General features: G+C 44.3%; 1 protein-coding gene across 3 annotated transcripts in view; it reads right to left on the bottom strand.

The window, feature by feature from the left end:
• LOC139544988 (metal transporter CNNM4-like) overlaps window positions 1–18,515 on the bottom strand; it is a 74,610-nt gene that overhangs the window by 36,004 nt on the left and 20,091 nt on the right. For all 3 annotated transcript variants that reach the window (XM_071352264.1, XM_071352265.1, XM_071352267.1), the window contains exons 2-4: window positions 15,405–15,548; window positions 13,763–13,903; window positions 11,366–11,535 (exon numbers count right to left, since the gene is read on the bottom strand). In XM_071352264.1, coding sequence (XP_071208365.1) covers window positions 11,366–11,535; window positions 13,763–13,903; window positions 15,405–15,548 — 455 coding nt within the window. The remainder of the gene's footprint in view (window positions 1–11,365; window positions 11,536–13,762; window positions 13,904–15,404; window positions 15,549–18,515) is intronic.

The raw sequence follows: 18,515 nt of genomic DNA, 5'->3' as shown, positions 1-18,515 counted from the left end.
TGTTGACAAGCTCCATCCACCTCCTAACATTCTATTGTTGACAGGCTCCATCCACCTCCTAACATTCTATTGTTGACAGGCTCCATCCACCTAACATTCTATTGTTGACAAGCTCCATCCACCTCCTAACATTCTATTGTTGACAGGCTCCATCCACCTAACATTCTATTGTTGACAAGCTCCATCCACCTCCTAACATTCTATTGTTGACAGGCTCCATCCACCTAACATTCTATTGTTGACAGGCTCCATCCACCTCCTAACATTCTATTGTTGACAGGCTCCATCCACCTAACATTCTATTGTTGACAAGCTCCATCCACCTCCTAACATTCTATTGTTGACAGGCTCCATCCACCTAACATTCTATTGTTGACAGGCTCCATCTACCTCCTAACATTCTATTGTTGACAAGCTCCATCCACCTCCTAACATTCTATTGTTGACAGGCTCCATCCACCTCCTAACATTCTATTGTTGACAGGCTCCATCCACCTAACATTCTATTGTTGACAAGCTCCATCCACCTCCTAACATTCTATTGTTGACAGGCTCCATCCACCTAACATTCTATTGTTGACAAGCTCCATCCACCTCCTAACATTCTATTGTTGACAGGCTCCATCCACCTAACATTCTATTGTTGACAGGCTCCATCCACCTCCTAACATTCAATTGTTGACAGGCTCCACATGTCAGTGCTCTCCAACCCCCCTAAACATACACTACATGGCCAAAAGTACACGCCTTCAAATTAGTGGATTCTGCTACTTCAAATCAAATGTTATTGGTCACATACACAATTCAGCAGATGTTATTGCGGGTGTAGCGAAATGCTTGTGTTCCTAGCTCCAACAGTGCAGTAGTATCTAAAAACTATTCACCACAATACACACAACCTAAAAGTAAAAGAATGGAATTAATATATACACACACACAGTTGAAGTCGGACGTTTACATACACCTTAGCCAAATTCCGTTTTAGGTCAGTTAGGATCACCACTTTATTTTAAGAATGTGAAATGTCAGAATAACAGTACAGAGAATGATTTATTTCAGCTTTTATTTCTTTCATCACATTCCAAGTGGGTCAGAAGTTTACATACACTCAATTAGTATTTGGTAGCATTGCCTTTAAATTGTTTAACTTGCGTCAAACGGTTCGGGTAGCCTCCCAGAAGCTTCTCACAATAAGTGGGTGAATTTTGGCCCATTCCTCCTGACAAAGCTGGTGTAACTGAGTCAGGTCTGTAGGCCTCCTTGCGCGCACACGCTTTTTCAGTTCTGCCCACAAATATTCTATAGGATTGAGGTCAGAGCTTTGTGATGGCCACTCCAATACCGTGACTTTGTTGTCCTTAAACCATTTTGCCACAACTTGAGGTATGCATGGGGTCATTGTCCATTTGAAAGACCCATTTGCGACCAAGCTTTAACTTCCTGACGGACGTCTTGAGATGTTGCTTCAATATATCCACATAATTGTCCTACCTCATGATGCCATCCATTTGTGAAGTGCACCAGTCCCTCCTGCAGCAAAGCACCCCCACAACATGATGCTGCCACACCCGTGCTTCACGGTTGGGATGGTGTTCTTCGGCTTGCAAGCCTCTCCCTTTTTCCTCCAAACATAACGATGGTCATTATGGCCAAACAGTTCTATTTTTGTTTCATCAGACCATAGGATATTTCTCCAAAAAGTACGGTCTTTGTCCCCATGTGCAGTTGCAAACCGTAGTCTGGCTTTTTTCCGGCGGTTTTGGAGCAGTGGCTTCTTCTTTGGTGAGCAGTCTTCCAGGTTATGTCGATATAGGACATGTTTTACTGTGGATATAGATACTTTTGTACCTGTTTCCTCCAGCATCTTCACAAGGTCCTTTGCTGTTGTTCTGGGATTGATTTGCACTTTTTGCACCAAAGTACATTAATCTCTAGGAGACAGAACACGTCTCCTTCCTGAGCGGTATGACGGCTGCATGGTCCCATGGTGTTTATACTTGCGTACTATTGTTTGTACAGATGAACGTGGTACCTTCATGCGTTTGGAAATTGCTCCCAAGGATGAACCAGACTTGTGGAGGTGTACAATTTCTTTTCTGAGGTCTTGGCTGATTTCTTTTGATTTTTCCATGATGTCAAGCACAGAGGTACTGCGTTTGAAGGTAGGCCTTGAAATACATCAACAGGTACACCTCCAATTGACTCAAATTATGTCAATTAGCGTATCAGAATCTTCTAAAGCCATGACATCATTTTCTGGAATTTTCCAAGCTGTTTAAAAGGCACAGTCAACTTAGTGAATGTAAACTTCTGACCCACTGGAATTGTGCTACAGTGAATTATAAGTGAAATAATCTGTCTGTAAACAATTGTTGGAAAAATTACTTGTGTCATGCACAAAGTAGATGTCCTAAACGACTTGCCAAAACTATAGTTTGTAAATAAGAAGTTTGTGGTGGTTGAAAAACGAGTTTTAATGACTCCAACCTAAGTGTATGTAAACTTCCGACTTCAACTGTTATATTAGATTGATCAATGTCAGAGTGGCATTGACTAAAATACAGTAGAATAAAATACAGTATTTACATATGAGATGAGTAAAGCAGTATGTAAACATTATTTAAACATTATTAAAGTGACCAGTGATTCCATGTCTGTTTATATAGAACAGCAGCCTCTAAGGTGCAGGGTTGCGTAACCGTGTGGTAGCCGGCAAATGATGGCTATTTAACAGTCTGATGTCCTTAAGATTGAAAAATATCTTCTGTCTCTTGGTCCCAGCTTTGATGCACCTGTACTGACCTCACCTTCTGGATGGTAGCGGGGTGAACAGGCCGTGGCTCAGGTGGTTGATGTCCTTGATCTTTTTCAGCCACACCCGTTGCTGACAGGTGTATAAAAATCGAGCACACAGCCATGCAATCTCCATAGACAAACATTGGCAGTAGAATGGCCTTCCTGAAGAGCTCAGTGACTTTCAACGTGGCACCGCCATTTATTTATATTGATTTATTGAACCTTTATTTAACTAGTCAAGTCAGTTAAGAACAAATATATTTTTTTACAATGACGGCCTACCCCGGCCAAACCCAGACAATTGTGCGCCGTCATAGGATGCCACCTTTCCAACAAGTCAATTCATCAAATTTCTGGAACGCCGACTGCGAGTCAGGCCTAATCGCCCAACATCACTGCCCGACCTCAATAATGCTCTTGTGGCTGAATGGAAGCAAGTCTCCGCAGCAATGTTCCAACATCTAGTGGAAAGCCTTCCCAGAAGAGTGGAGGCTGTTATAGCAGCAAAGGGGGGAACCAACTCCATATTAATGCCCATGATTTTATAATGAGATGTTCGACAAGCAGGTGTCCACATACTTTTCTCCATGTAGTGTAGCTCAATGGATTATTCCACCTATGGGCCCTCCCACTGAGTAGATAACATCATGATGAGGGTGGGGTGGGTGGCTAACGAGCTGAGCCTAACGATCCCTGGATTACTGGCGCTGGCTAATGACTGTTTGGGGACCAATGCCATAACTGATTTATGGGAAAACAGTGTGTGTGTTTCTGTGTGCGTGTCTGTGTGTCTGTGTGTCTGTGTGCCTGGGTGTCTGTGTGTGTGTGTTTCTGTGGGCGTGTCTGTGTGTCTGTGTGTCTGTGTGTCTGTGTGCGTTTCCTTCTACACAGAGTGGTGCAGAGGCTAGCTGGGGGTTAGATTAAAGTTGGTATTAGCCTATTGATACACAGCTGACTGACAGTGTGACACACACGGTGTCTCCCAGTCTCCTCTCCCTCTCCTCCCCCGTTCTCCTCCCCCTTTCTCCCCTTTACGTAAGAGGGATCAATTAGTACAGGCCGCTCTGGACCCGATGTCTCCCTCTCTCCCCCTTCTCCCCTCTCTCCCTCCCTCCATGGTACCCCCTGTATATAGCCATGTTATTTTCTACTCCCTAGACACTGAGTATACAAAACATTAAGAACACCTGTTCTTTCCACGACAGACCGACCAGGTGAAGCCAGATGAAACCTATGAAACCTTATTGATGTCACTTCTTAAATTCAGGCTCTGACCACCTCTTTCGCGCTTTCTGTGCTGTGCACCTTCCCATTTACACCAGAGATCTGTATATAATGTTGAGATGCTCATGTCTCCGCCCTAACAATGGGGAGTCGTTGTCCCAAAAGCGGGAAGTCAGGAGAAATTTGGGGGAGAGTGAAACCTCTCGCTTCACCGCTTAATCTCAGTTTACACACACACCAAGCCCCCTCCCCCTGCCATTCACAACAATAAAGCTGAGAGATCACTTCTTCCTCTCTGACAAGCGGTTTCAACTCGATATTTGCATTTGAGGTTTGGTCCAACAGAGTAGTTCATTTGGACACCGAAACACATTGAGACATTATTTTACTGTAGTAGAGGAGAAGTAAATATTGTCTGTCTCAACTCCGCAAATTGCATGCAGAGCAGACACTACGACAGTAGTGATTGTGGAAAATGTATGCTCAGTTTGTCATGTGCGGCAATGCAGTACCACATACCGCTAGGAGCATTTTTGCCAAACAAAGTCTGTTACACTAGCGGTCTAGTCTGTTTTATAAATGTGCAAAAAGCATAAAGACAATTATATAAGGAACTGGCAATTTGTTCTCATTCTGAGAAATAAGGTATGCAACTTGATTTCAACATCTGAACAAAGTGGACTGGCTAGCATGCTGATCAAACAGAGACTGACAGAAGGGTGTCTTCATAATTCAACTGTTCTGCCTTGTTAGCTAGCAAATAGATCTAAAATGGACTAAACTAGAAATATAAAGATTAGCTGGATACTCACCAGCACGTGGGCTTGTGGGATTGTTTATAAGACCTGTGTTAATTGTCTATAACGCTTGCTTCAACAAGTTATTCATTATTAGCGAATGTGTATTATGCATGGTTCTGGTTACATTTGTAACAAAAAAGGCATTTTCATAGACAGACTTGAAAGCCAAATCAGTAATTACTACAGAAAAGCAGGTTAAACTATTTTGATTAAATAATTACATTATTAGTGGGTCTTATGATTGTGGAAGGCTTATATTTAGTTATATATAATAGTTTCACAAACCCTGAATTCATTAGATTATTGCTGACTGTTAAAAATGTTGTGTATTCTACCCTTAAAATTGTACAACAAAAGCTTATTTAGAGAAAACATAAAACATATTTATTGTAAATCATGATTTACAATATATAAATAAAATCGAGATATGATTTTTAGACCATATCGCCCACCCTACACCACCTACCCTGCACCTCAATATTCTATAGTGGCCTCCTCGTCTCTTCTCAATATTCTATAGTGGCCTCCTCGTCTCTTCTCAATATTCTATAGTGGCCTCCTCGTCTCTTCTCAATATTCTATAGTGGCCTCCTCGTCTCTTCTCAATATTCTATAGTGGCCTCCTCGTCTCTTCTCAATATTCTATAGTGGCCTCCTCGTCTCATCTCAATATTCTATAGTGGCCTCCTCGTCTCTTCTCAATATTCTATAGTGGCCTCCTCGTCTCTTCTCAATATTCTATAGTGGCCTCCTCGTCTCATCTCAATATTCTATAGTGGCCTCCTCGTCTCATCACAATATTCTATAGTGGCCTCCTCGTCTCTTCTCAATATTCTATAGTGGCCTCCTCGTCTCTTCTCAATATTCTATAGTGGCCTCCTCGTCTCTTCTCAATATTCTATAGTGGCCTCCTCGTCTCATCTCAATATTCTATAGTGGCCTCCTCGTCTCTTCTCAATATTCTATAGTGGCCTCCTCGTCTCTTCTCAATATTCTATAGTGGCCTCCTCGTCTCATCTCAATATTCTATAGTGGCCTCCTCGTCTCATCACAATATTCTATAGTGGCCTCCTCGTCTCATCTCAATATTCTATAGCGGCCTCCTCGTCTCATCTCAATATTCTATAGCGGCCTCCTCGTCTCATCTCAATATTCTATAGTGGCCTCCTCGTCTCATCTCAATATTCTATAGTGGCCTCCTCGTCTCATCTCAATATTCTATAGTGGCCTCCTCGTCTCATCTCAATATTCTATAGTGGCCTCCTCGTCTCTTCTCAATATTCTATAGTGGCCTCCTCGTCTCATCTCAATATTCTATAGTGGCCTCCTCGTCTCATCTCAATATTCTATAGTGGCCTCGTCTCTTCTCAATATTCTATAGTGGCCTCCTCGTCTCATCTCAATATTCTATAGTGGCCTCCTCGTCTCTTCTCAATATTCTATAGTGGCCTCCTCGTCTCATCTCAATATTCTATAGCGGCCTCCTCGTCTCATCTCAATATTCTATAGTGGCCTCCTCGTCTCATCTCAATATTCTATAGTGGCCTCCTCGTCTCATCTCAATATTCTATAGTGGCCTCCTCGTCTCATCTCAATATTCTATAGTGGCCTCCTCGTCTCTTCTCAATATTCTATAGTGGCCTCCTCGTCTCATCTCAATATTCTATAGTGGCCTCCTCGTCTCATCTCAATATTCTATAGTGGCCTCCTCGTCTCTTCTCAATATTCTATAGTGGCCTCCTCGTCTCATCTCAATATTCTATAGTGGCCTCCTCGTCTCTTCTCAATATTCTATAGTGGCCTCCTCGTCTCTTCTCAATATTCTATAGTGGCCTCCTCGTCTCATCACAATATTCTATAGTGGCCTCCTCTATAGCGGCCTCCTGCTATTTTTCAGATGTTGTCCTACTGGAGTTACACAGTAATAGTGTCACTGCTATTAGCTTCACGACAAACTATTGAACGCTGTTTGGGTCTTTGCGTGTCAAAAAAGATACAGTAGCACTGTCAAAGCTGTACAAAAAAAGTCTGCAAACACCGGCCACGAACGATGTGTTTACAATATCCCGCGTTGGTAATAAAGCATAATTTATTTGACTGCAACTTCTGGGGTAGCTAGCTTTAGCTTGGTACCTAGCTAGCACCAATACAGCCAGCCTGAAAACAATGACCAGTAGAAACTGCAGTCATTTTCATTATTCTTAGCAATGATTTAGAAATCCTTGTGAGTATTAGCTCGGTTTCCACTTGTTCGCCTATTGAAATTGAACTTCAGTTCGTGAAAATAAATAGCTAGCCAGCTACTTAACCCTGTTGCCCAAAGCTAACGTTATAAACAGCCAGCTAGCTTCATCTGGCTAGTGAAGCTCGACAGGACCGGGTTGTGTGTCGTAAAGCTAGCCACAATAAAGATTAGCCACAATAGTGGAATTTGCAGTTTACCTTCAAAATAAAGGTGTCATTGACAGTGATGCAAATTAATACAAATAGTAGAATTATGCCATACTTTTATTTTGAAGGCTAAGCGCAAAGTCCACTATTGTGGCTAATCCTTATTGTGGCTAGCTTCACATAGATGGGTCCGACCACCCTTAATCAAATAAGAACTGTCTTATAAATTAGGGTTATTTTAGATGACACCTAGCTATATAGTTAGCTAGCTAACTATATAGCTACTGAAACAGATGTCGTTTTGCTATGTTTTTGAGGAAGAACATTGTTTACATCAATGAGCTAGCTAGCTTTTTTTATGACCAGCACTGTAGGTGCGCGAGACAACTTTACCAGCATCATAGCACACGTATCGATGAATCGTTGTGATATATGAAATACGAGTGATAGTGTAATAACTATGTAAAAAACGTATGAGCGCGTTAAATTATTATGTGACGTGCAGTCATATTCAGATCCTGATTGGTCAACAAGCTTATTTGACGTGTAACTTTTTTGACACGCAAAGACCCAAACGGCGTTCCATAGAAATCCTGGTTGAGAATGAAACGTCTGAACGACCAAACAGCACAGCAAGTCAGTGAAAGAAATAGGTTTTGATGATGTTTTACTGGTAATGGGGACATACGTAAATACCAACAAAATAACTTTTTGGTCAGTGTGTGTAACCTTTATTTAACTAGGCAAGTCAGTTAAGAACAAATTCTTATTTACAATGACAGCCTACCCCGGCCGACGCTGGGCCAATTGTGCGCCACCTTATGGGACTCTCAATCACGGCCGGATGTGATACAGCTGGATTCGAACCAGGGACTGTAGTGACGCCTCTTGCACAGATGCAGTGCCTTAGACCGCTGCGCCCATGTGTTAACTATTTAACTGTACTAGAATGCTTAAAAGTCCTAAAAATATAAATATATTGGTTATCAGTATCGCTTTTTTTTCGTCAAGGAAAATATTGGTATCGAACAAAAATGGCATATCGGTGCGACACGAGTATAAAGTCTCGTCTCCTCTGCTTCCGGAGAACAATATGTTGGAGAGAGTGTAGGTGTGAAGGCCTTGCTTCCGGAGAACAATATGTTGGAGAGAGTGTAGGTGTGAAGGCCTTGCTTCCGGAGAACAATATGTTGGAGAGAGTGTAGGTGTGAAGGCCTTGCTTCCGGAGAACAATATGTTGGAGAGAGTGTAGGTGTGAAGGCCTTGCTTCCGGAGAACAATATGTTGGAGAGAGTGTAGGTGTGAAGGCCTTGCTTCCGGAGAACAATATGTTGGAGAGAGTGTAGGTGTGAAGGCCTTGCTTCCGGAGAACAATATGTTGGAGAGAGTGTAGGTGTGAAGGCCTTGCTTCCGGAGAACAATATGTTGGAGAGAGTGTAGGTGTGAAGGCCTTGCTTCCGGAGAACAATATGTTGGAGAGAGTGTAGGTGTGAAGGCCTTGCTTCCGGAGAACAATATGTTGGAGAGAGTGTAGGTGTGAAGGCCTTGCTTCCGGAGAACAATATGTTGGAGAGAGTGTAGGTGTGAAGGCCTTGCTTCCGGAGAACAATATGTTGGAGAGAGTGTAGGTGTGAAGGCCTTGCTTCCGGAGAACAATATGTTGGAGAGAGTGTAGGTGTGAAGGCCTTGCTTCCGGAGAACAATATGTTGGAGAGAGTGTAGGTGTGAAGGCCTTGCTTCCGGAGAACAATATGTTGGAGAGAGTGTAGGTGTGAAGGCCTTGCTTCCGGAGAACAATATGTTGGAGAGAGTGTAGGTGTGAAGGCCTTGCTTCCGGAGAACAATATGTTGGAGAGAGTGTAGGTGTGAAGGCCTTGCTTCCGGAGAACAATATGTTGGAGAGAGTGTAGGTGTGAAGGCCTTGCTTCCGGAGAACAATATGTTGGAGAGAGTGTAGGTGTGAAGGCCTTGCTTCCGGAGAACAATATGTTGGAGAGAGTGTAGGTGTGAAGGCCTTGCTTCCGGAGAACAATATGTTGGAGAGAGTGTAGGTGTGAAGGCCTTGCTTCCGGAGAACAATATGTTGGAGAGAGTGTAGGTGTGAAGGCCTTGCTTCCGGAGAACAATATGTTGGAGAGAGTGTAGGTGTGAAGGCCTTGCTTCCGGAGAACAATATGTTGGAGAGAGTGTAGGTGTGAAGGCCTTGCTTCCGGAGAACAATATGTTGGAGAGAGTGTAGGTGTGAAGGCCTTGCTTCCGGAGAACAATATGTTGGAGAGAGTGTAGGTGTGAAGGCCTTGCTTCCGGAGAACAATATGTTGGAGAGAGTGTAGGTGTGAAGGCCTTGCTTCCGGAGAACAATATGTTGGAGAGAGTGTAGGTGTGAAGGCCTTGCTTCCGGAGAACAATATGTTGGAGAGAGTGTAGGTGTGAAGGCCTTGCTTCCGGAGAACAATATGTTGGAGAGAGTGTAGGTGTGAAGGCCTTGCTTCCGGAGAACAATATGTTGGAGAGAGTGTAGGTGTGAAGGCCTTGCTTCCGGAGAACAATATGTTGGAGAGAGTGTAGGTGTGAAGGCCTTGCTTCCGGAGAACAATATGTTGGAGAGAGTGTAGGTGTGAAGGCCTTGCTTCCGGAGAACAATATGTTGGAGAGAGTGTAGGTGTGAAGGCCTTGCTTCCGGAGAACAATATGTTGGAGAGAGTGTAGGTGTGAAGGCCTTGCTTCCGGAGAACAATATGTTGGAGAGAGTGTAGGTGTGAAGGCCTTGCTTCCGGAGAACAATATGTTGGAGAGAGTGTAGGTGTGAAGGCCTTGCTTCCGGAGAACAATATGTTGGAGAGAGTGTAGGTGTGAAGGCCTTGCTTCCGGAGAACAATATGTTGGAGAGAGTGTAGGTGTGAAGGCCTTGCTTCCGGAGAACAATATGTTGGAGAGAGTGTAGGTGTGAAGGCCTTGCTTCCGGAGAACAATATGTTGGAGAGAGTGTAGGTGTGAAGGCCTTGCTTCCGGAGAACAATATGTTGGAGAGAGTGTAGGTGTGAAGGCCTTGCTTCCGGAGAACAATATGTTGGAGAGAGTGTAGGTGTGAAGGCCTTGCTTCCGGAGAACAATATGTTGGAGAGAGTGTAGGTGTGAAGGCCTTGCTTCCGGAGAACAATATGTTGGAGAGAGTGTAGGTGTGAAGGCCTTGCTTCCGGAGAACAATATGTTGGAGAGAGTGTAGGTGTGAAGGCCTTGCTTCCGGAGAACAATATGTTGGAGAGAGTGTAGGTGTGAAGGCCTTGCTTCCGGAGAACAATATGTTGGAGAGAGTGTAGGTGTGAAGGCCTTGCTTCCGGAGAACAATATGTTGGAGAGAGTGTAGGTGTGAAGGCCTTGCTTCCGGAGAACAATATGTTGGAGAGAGTGTAGGTGTGAAGGCCTTGCTTCCGGAGAACAATATGTTGGAGAGAGTGTAGGTGTGAAGGCCTTGCTTCCGGAGAACAATATGTTGGAGAGAGTGTAGGTGTGAAGGCCTTGCTTCCGGAGAACAATATGTTGGAGAGAGTGTAGGTGTGAAGGCCTTGCTTCCGGAGAACAATATGTTGGAGAGAGTGTAGGTGTGAAGGCCTTGCTTCCGGAGAACAATATGTTGGAGAGAGTGTAGGTGTGAAGGCCTTGCTTCCGGAGAACAATATGTTGGAGAGAGTGTAGGTGTGAAGGCCTTGCTTCCGGAGAACAATATGTTTTCAGCTTTCACGACAGTCCTTCAACAGGATGGTTAGTCTGGCTGTGTGGTTGATTAACGTAGAGCTAGGGCTAGCTCCCTCTGGGTTAGTGTTGTGACACAGAAAGCCTCCTTCCGTCAACCCCGTGCATGGTTAAATAAGTAAATACTTTGCGACCCCCTGTCGAGGCAGGGCAGGGAGTTGCCATCTGTTACAGGTAGCAGGACACGGCAGCGTTCAACACTGATGTTAGAGAGTGTTTCTGGGGTCTATTCCAGGCCAGTATGAACAGAGGAAGTGAGGACCTATATAAAAACAAACTAAGAAGGAACTTTTCATGTGGGAATTTAAAACCATGTCACAATGGTGACTCATTGAATCAATCACTGACTGAGTCACACAAAGACAGCCAGAAAGAAAGAGTGCGTGTGGTGTGTAGCCTACCTGCAGTATGAGTATGAAGTAGTCGACAGCCTTCCCTCTCTGGTAGACAAAGTGTTGAGGACAGCGTTTGTCACTGTCGTTGAACTTAATGTCCTGGATGACGTCGGGGTGTCTCAGAATCCTCAACAGAACCTTGTCTGATATCTGGGACGGGCTGAATAACGTCACCTCTGGAGAGAGAGACAAATTGTAATTTGACTGAACTGAAATTATGTTAAAGACACAGAGGGTAGAGGCAGACAGACACAGAGGGTAGAAGCAGACAGACAGAGGGTAGAGGCAGACAGACAGAGAGGGTAGAGGCAGACAGACAGAGAAGGTAGAGGCAGACAGACAGAGAGGGTAGAGGCAGACAGACAGAGAGGGTAGAGGCAGACAGACAGAGAAGGTGGAGGCAGACAGACACAGAGGGTAGAGGCAGACAGACAGAGAGGGTAGAGGCAGACAGACAGAGAGGGTAGAGGCAGACAGACAGAGAGGGTAGAGGCAGAGGGGGTAGATGTAGACAGACAGAGAGGGTAGAGGCAGACACAGACAGGCATGCTGTAATACTGCAATCTCTGTTGTTTTAGAGAGAGAAGAGGGAACAGCAACGTAATTCTGGCTGAGCTACAACAGACCGCAAGACTAGCGGTGCTGGCAACAAGTGAATCATTTACGTCACAACATTCAACCATGGTTCTATTGTTTTTTACATACATTTCTACTATGAATAAGCAATCGCTGAGGGACTTGAACAACATTGGCATTCTTAACGAGTTGCGACACGCTTTTACCAACTGAGCTAGACATGTCGTACACAAGGAAAGTATTCAGACCCCTTGACTTTTTCAACATTTTGTTACGTTACAGCCTTAATCTGAAATCTATCTACACACAATACCCCATAATGACAAAGCAAAAACATGTTTTTAGGAATTTTTACAAACGTATTAGAAACAAAAAAACGAAAATATGACATTTACATAAGTATTCAGACCCTTTACTCAGTACTTTGTTGAAGCACCTTTGGCAGCAATTACAGCCTGGAGTCTACTTGGGTATGACGCTACAAGCTTGGCACACCTGTACTTCTCTTAGCACACCTGTACATTCTTCTCTGCAGATCCTCTCAAGCTCTGTCAGGTTGGATGGGGAGTGTTGCTGCACAGCTATTTTCAGGTCTCTCCAGAGATGTTCGATCGGGTTCAAGTCTGGGCTCTGGCTGGGCCACTCAAGGACATTCAGAGACTTGTCCCAAAGCCACTCCTGCGTTGTTTTGGCTGTGTGCTTAGGGTCGTTGTCCTGTTGGAAGTTGAACCTTCGCCCCAGTCTGAGGTCCTGAGCACTCTGGAGCATGTTTTCATCAAGGATCTCTCTGTACTTTGCTCTGTTCATCTTTCCCTCGATCCAGACTAGTCTCCCAGTCCCTGCCGCTAAAGAACATCCCCACAGCATGATGCTGCCACCACCATGCTTCACCGTAGGGATGTGCCAGGTTTCCTCCAGACGTGAAACATGGCATTCAGATCAATCTTGTTTTCATCACACCAGAGAATCTCGTTTCTCAAGGTCTGAGAGTCTTTAGGTGCCTTTTGGCAAACTCCAAGCGAGCTGTCATGTGCCTTTTACTGAGGAGTGGCTTCTGTCTGGCCACTCTACCATAAAGGCCTGATTGGTGGAGTGCTGCAGAGATGGTTGTCCTTCTATAATGTTCTCCCATCGCCACAGAGGAACTCTGGAGCTCTGTCAGAGTGACCATCGGGTTCTTGGTCACCTCCCTGACCAAGGCCCTTCTCCCCCGATTTCTCAGTTTGGCCGGACGGCCAGTTATCGGAAGAGTCTTGGTGGTTCCAAACTTCTTCTTTTTAAGAATGACTGCAGACATTTTTTGGTACCTTTCCCCAGATCTGTGCCTCGACACATTGCTGTCTTGGAGCTCTATGGACAATTCCTTCGACCTCATGGCTTGTTTTTTTTCTCTGACATGCTCTGTCAACTGTGGGACCTTATATAGATACATGGGTGCCTTTCCAAATCATGTCCAACCAATTGAATTTACCACAGGTGGACGCCAATCAAGTTGTAGAAACACCTCAAGGATGATCAATGGAAACAGGATGCACCTGAGCTCAATTTCGAGTCTCATAGCAAAGGGTCTGAATACTCTGTTTTTACTTTTAATAAATGTGCAAACATTTCTAAAAACCTGTTTTCATTAGGGGGTGTTGTGTGTAGATTGATGAGGATAAAAAAATATATATATTTTCGAATAAGGCTGTAACGTAACAAAATGTGGAAAAAGTCAAGGGGATTGAATATTTTCCAAATGCACTGTATTGTGGCATATTGTGGTTGGGTAGTGTGTGACAGTGTGTGGGGTTGCATTGTGTGGTTTGGAGGACACCATGTTCTAACCTGTTGCCAGGAAACGGTGAGCGGCCAATAGCAGCTGAGGGGAGATCTTGACTTTGGATTCGCTCTCGCTCTGTTTGAAGGCGGAGAAATCTCGTTTGTTCTTATTGGGTGCCACCTTCTTCCTGTTTCTGCTGTTGTCAGCTAGGTGAGAGATAACACAAAAGGACAGAACACAAAAGGACAGGTTACAGATTAGGGCAGAATCTAAACTGCATTTCCTTGTTTCCTCGAATCCTCTCTCCTCTCCTCCTCAAAACCCATTGGAGGAGAAGGTCAGAGGGGAGGGACATCTGATAAGCATCTGACCGAGGACACCGATCTCAACACAGTTTATCCCGAGTGTATTAATATTGTTAATTTGTGTCACACGGCAGATTTTAGAACCACAGGTCAGCCTTGCATTCTTTTGAAAAATGTGATTAATAAGATTTTATTTTATCTTTTATAAAACAATACAAAACATACACATACTAAAATAACAACCAAATCATACAAAGACCCACGAGCCCCCACCCTAATCACTTTCTGTCACATGGCCTCAAACGGCACCATTTTGTTTCTCTCCGTCGTCCACGGCTCTTTAAAATGTTTAGATAATAAAGCATTTGACCCTTCCATTGCGTGGGGAGGATTGGCTGATTTTCAGGTTTTTTTCCGTCTAGGTTTTTGTTGTTTTAAGACAGTTGATGAGAAGAGTTTTGTCCAACCCATCGCGTATCTCACTGCACCCTCATGTCTTGAAATACACAGCCAGACGAATTAAAAGCACATTTACATTGCAATACCGCTTCACATCCATCTTTCCAACTCCGCCCATAACTTTTGTAACATTCCTAGAAGGCATGAATTATTGAGACATTAGTAGGGTTTACACTTCAGACAGGACTCTGACGTTGTGCTGTAGAATTTGTGAATTGTGTCTTTTGTATAACCACTTATACTGGGATTAAGCGTACATTTTGGTTAACCGTAATCTCATTCGTTATGTTCCAACTTTCCCTCCATCTTGTGCCAATATCAGTTATTTTGAAGTCTTGGTTCCAACAGTTGATATTTTTCTCTAAGAGGTTGTCAGTTGGCTCTCTGAAAGGTTTTCTAAACCATCATATGAATATCCTTTTCTGACATAGGTTTCCCTCAAGATTGCTCTCATGTCCAAACGATTTTAAATCAAAGTTTTTGTGATATAAACTTTTAAGTTGGATGTACTTGAAAATATCTACATTGGTCAGTCCAAAAAATGCTTTTTAATTCCGTCATGGAAATAAATGTATTTCCTATTACCAAGTCATTTACGGTTTCTATGCCTTTAGTTTTCCATGTGGACCAATTTATCGATGAATCTTGAAAAGCGAACCAAGGATTGATCCATAATGTTGTGTTTCTAGGGATTGATATTGGTTCTTGTAGAACCATTGCATGTTCTTCCATGTTCTTATAGTGTTCTTAACTATGAAGTTGTTCATGTCCTTTGCTTTATCCGTTGAAAACAGACGATTCTGGGGATGGGCATGCACATCCTCAGCTTTGCATTCTAAGGGTATGTACTAAATGTCTATAAAGGGTTAATACACGAGTTATGGGCTCATGTTCTATGAACACATATGTTGTAATAAACATGTTATAACCCAGTAGGACTCACTGTAAAGGTCCGACTCGTCCAGGATCTCTGATTTGATGATCTCCTCGATGACGTCTTCCAAGGTAACCAATCCCAGCACCTCGTAGAACGGATCCCCCTCCCCCTCATTATTCACCTTCTGAACGATGGCCAGGTGGGACTTACCTGGTGAGAGAGAGAGACAGCGAGAGACAGGGAGAGAGACAGGGGAGAGACCGAGGGGGAGGGAGGGGGAGAGAGCGAGGGGGAGAGAGCGAGAGACGTCGAGAGAGAGAGGGAGGGGGAGAGAGTGGGAGAGAGACAGCGAGAGAGAGAGAGAGAGAGGGAGGGGGAGAGAGCGGGAGAGAGAGAGGTGGAGAGCGAGAGAGGGAGGGGGAGAGAGAGAGAGCGAGAGAGGGAGAGAGAGAGAGAGCGGGAGAGAGGGGGAGAGAGCGGGAGAGAGACAGCGAGAGAGAGAGAGAGAGAGAGGGGCGGGGGGGGGGAGTGGGAGAGAGAGGTTAATTTATGGGTTCAAATATTAACACATTACTTTTGCACTTGAACAAGTCTTTTATACCTCCAAGATTTACCAATATTTAACAACTCATATCTAATATTGCAAATTTGAGTTGAAGTTCTTGCTCAAGGGCCTGCATTACTGCATTAAAACAACTGCCAAACGGTCTGGAGCTGGACTTTAGCCACAGTCAATCCGTTATTGTACAACAAACACAGACACACCCTAACGCAAACACCGGCGAACAAACACACATGCACACACAGACACACACAGACACACACAGACACAGACACGCACACACACACGTTCGGGCAACAATACTCTTCACCTTGACACATTTACCAGTGGAACAGATAGTTACTAGCGCCCCATCAGAGCCAGAGGGACTAATGCATAGTTGGCTAAAACTGGAAACCTACTGTACAGTATTATTCATGAGATTGCAGGGATGGAGCACTATACCCATGGCTGCTGTGGACTCAAACACACAAGCACAATAATGACACACAAACAGCTTGAGGCAGCGGAAAAGTGAATGCGGAGATGGTAGATTTACATTCAGTCAGTCATATCCAGAGCAATTCACAGGAGCAATTAAGTGCCTTGCTCAAGGGCACTGACAGATGTGTCACCTAGTGGGCACGAGGATTTGAACCAGCAACCTTTTGATTAGTGCTCTTAACCACTCGGCTGCCCTCTGAAGACACACAATATCCACTTCTCAATCTGACCAAACAGTGTTGTGTTGAGGAAGTGGTTTTACGGGAAAGGACTTCTACTTTAATTCTAACCTGATTGAATACACCTTGAAGAGAAATAGACAAGCAGAAAAACAACCCTGAAAACAACTCAATGAAATAAGAAATGGAGTCAACGGTATTCTTTGATACAGAGAGGTGGAAAAGAAGAACACAACAAGTGAAATCAGGAACTTGTGCAATGAGAAAGAGAACATAGAACGGGAACTTGAGGAGGACAGTGACCGTGAAGGCACAGACATTTCTGTCACTTATTCTGCTAAAAGGGGAAATGAACCCCTACATAGCTGTGTCATAACCCTTAACTTCAAAAATCAAAACAAAAATTCTAATTGCATTGGTCACATACACATGGTTAGCAGATGTTAATGCGAGTGTTGCAAAATGCTTGTGCTTCTAGTTCCGACCGTGCAGTAATATCAAACAAGTAATATAACAATTCCACAACAACTACCTTATACACACAAGTGTAAAGGAATGAATAAGAATATGTACATTAAAATATATGGATGAGAGATGGCTGAACGGCATGGCAAGATGCAGTAGATGGTATAGAGTACAGTATATACATATGAGATGAGTAGTGTATGTAAACAATATATAAAGTGGCATTGTTTAAAGTGACAAGTGATACATTTATTACATCCAATTTTTTATTATTAAAGTGGCTAGAGATTGAGTCAGTATAATGGCAGCAGCCACTCAATGTTAGTGATGGCTGTTTAACAGTTTGATGGCCTTGAGATAGAAGCTGTTTTTCAGTCTCTCGGTCCCAGGTTTGATGCACCTGTACTGACCTCGCCTTCTGGATGATAGCGGGGTGAACAGGCAGTGGCTTGGGTGGTTGTTGTCCTTGATCATCTTTTTGGCCTTCCTGTGACATCGGGTGGTGTAGGTGTCCTGGAGGGCAGGTAGTTTGCCCCCGGTGATGCGTTGTGCAGACCTCACTACCCTCTGGAGAGCCTTACGGTAGTGGGCGGAGCAGTTGCCGTACCAGGCGGTGATACAGCCTGACAGGATGCTCTCGATTGTGCATCTTTAAAAGTTTGTGAGTGTTTTTAGTGACAAGCCGAATTTCTTGTGGGGCCCCAGTGTGAGGATCAGCGAGGTGGAGATGTTGTTTCCTACCCTCACCACCTGGGGGCGGCCCGTCAGGAAGTCCAGGACCCAGTTGCAGCGGGGTCGAGACCCAGGGTCCACGACGGGGCTGGTTTTATTTTTGTAGTCCGTGATTGACTGTAGACCCAGCCACATACCTCTCGTGTCTGAGCCGTTGAATTGCAACTCTACTTTGTTTCTATACTGACGCTTAGCTTGTTTGATTGCCTTGCGGAGGGAATAGCTACACTGTTTGTATTCGGTCATGTTTCCGGCCGCCTTGCCCTGGTTAAAAGCAGTCGTTCACGCTTTCAGTTTTGCGCGAATTCTGCCATCAATCCATAGTTTCTGGTTGGGGAAGGTTTTAATAGTTGCTGTGGGTAAAACATACATAACTGTCATACCAGTGACACATCAGATAATAATCAATAATGACAACTGATGTCAGTTTATGGACAATAGTCATAAAAACAGTCATGACACAAACTTATCTGGCTGAGCTAACAGGCTAACAGTAGGACAGCTGGCTGACAGTGGGACAGCTGGCTAACAGTGGGACAGCTGGCCAACAGGGGGACAGCTGGCCAACAGGGGGACAGCTGGCCAACAGGAGGACAGCTGGCCAACAGGAGGACAGCTGGCCAACAGGAGGACAGCTGGCCAACAGGGGGACAGCTGGCCAACAGTGGGACAGCTGGCCAACAGTGGGACAGCTGGCCAACAGTAGGACAGCTGGCTAACAGTAGGTCAGCTGGCCAACAGTAGGACAGCTGGCCA

This window comes from Salvelinus alpinus, chromosome 19 (genome assembly GCF_045679555.1).
Source record: "Salvelinus alpinus chromosome 19, SLU_Salpinus.1, whole genome shotgun sequence".
Classification (NCBI taxonomy): domain Eukaryota; kingdom Metazoa; phylum Chordata; class Actinopteri; order Salmoniformes; family Salmonidae; genus Salvelinus; species Salvelinus alpinus.
This window is presented reverse-complemented; position numbering and strand designations above follow the sequence as displayed.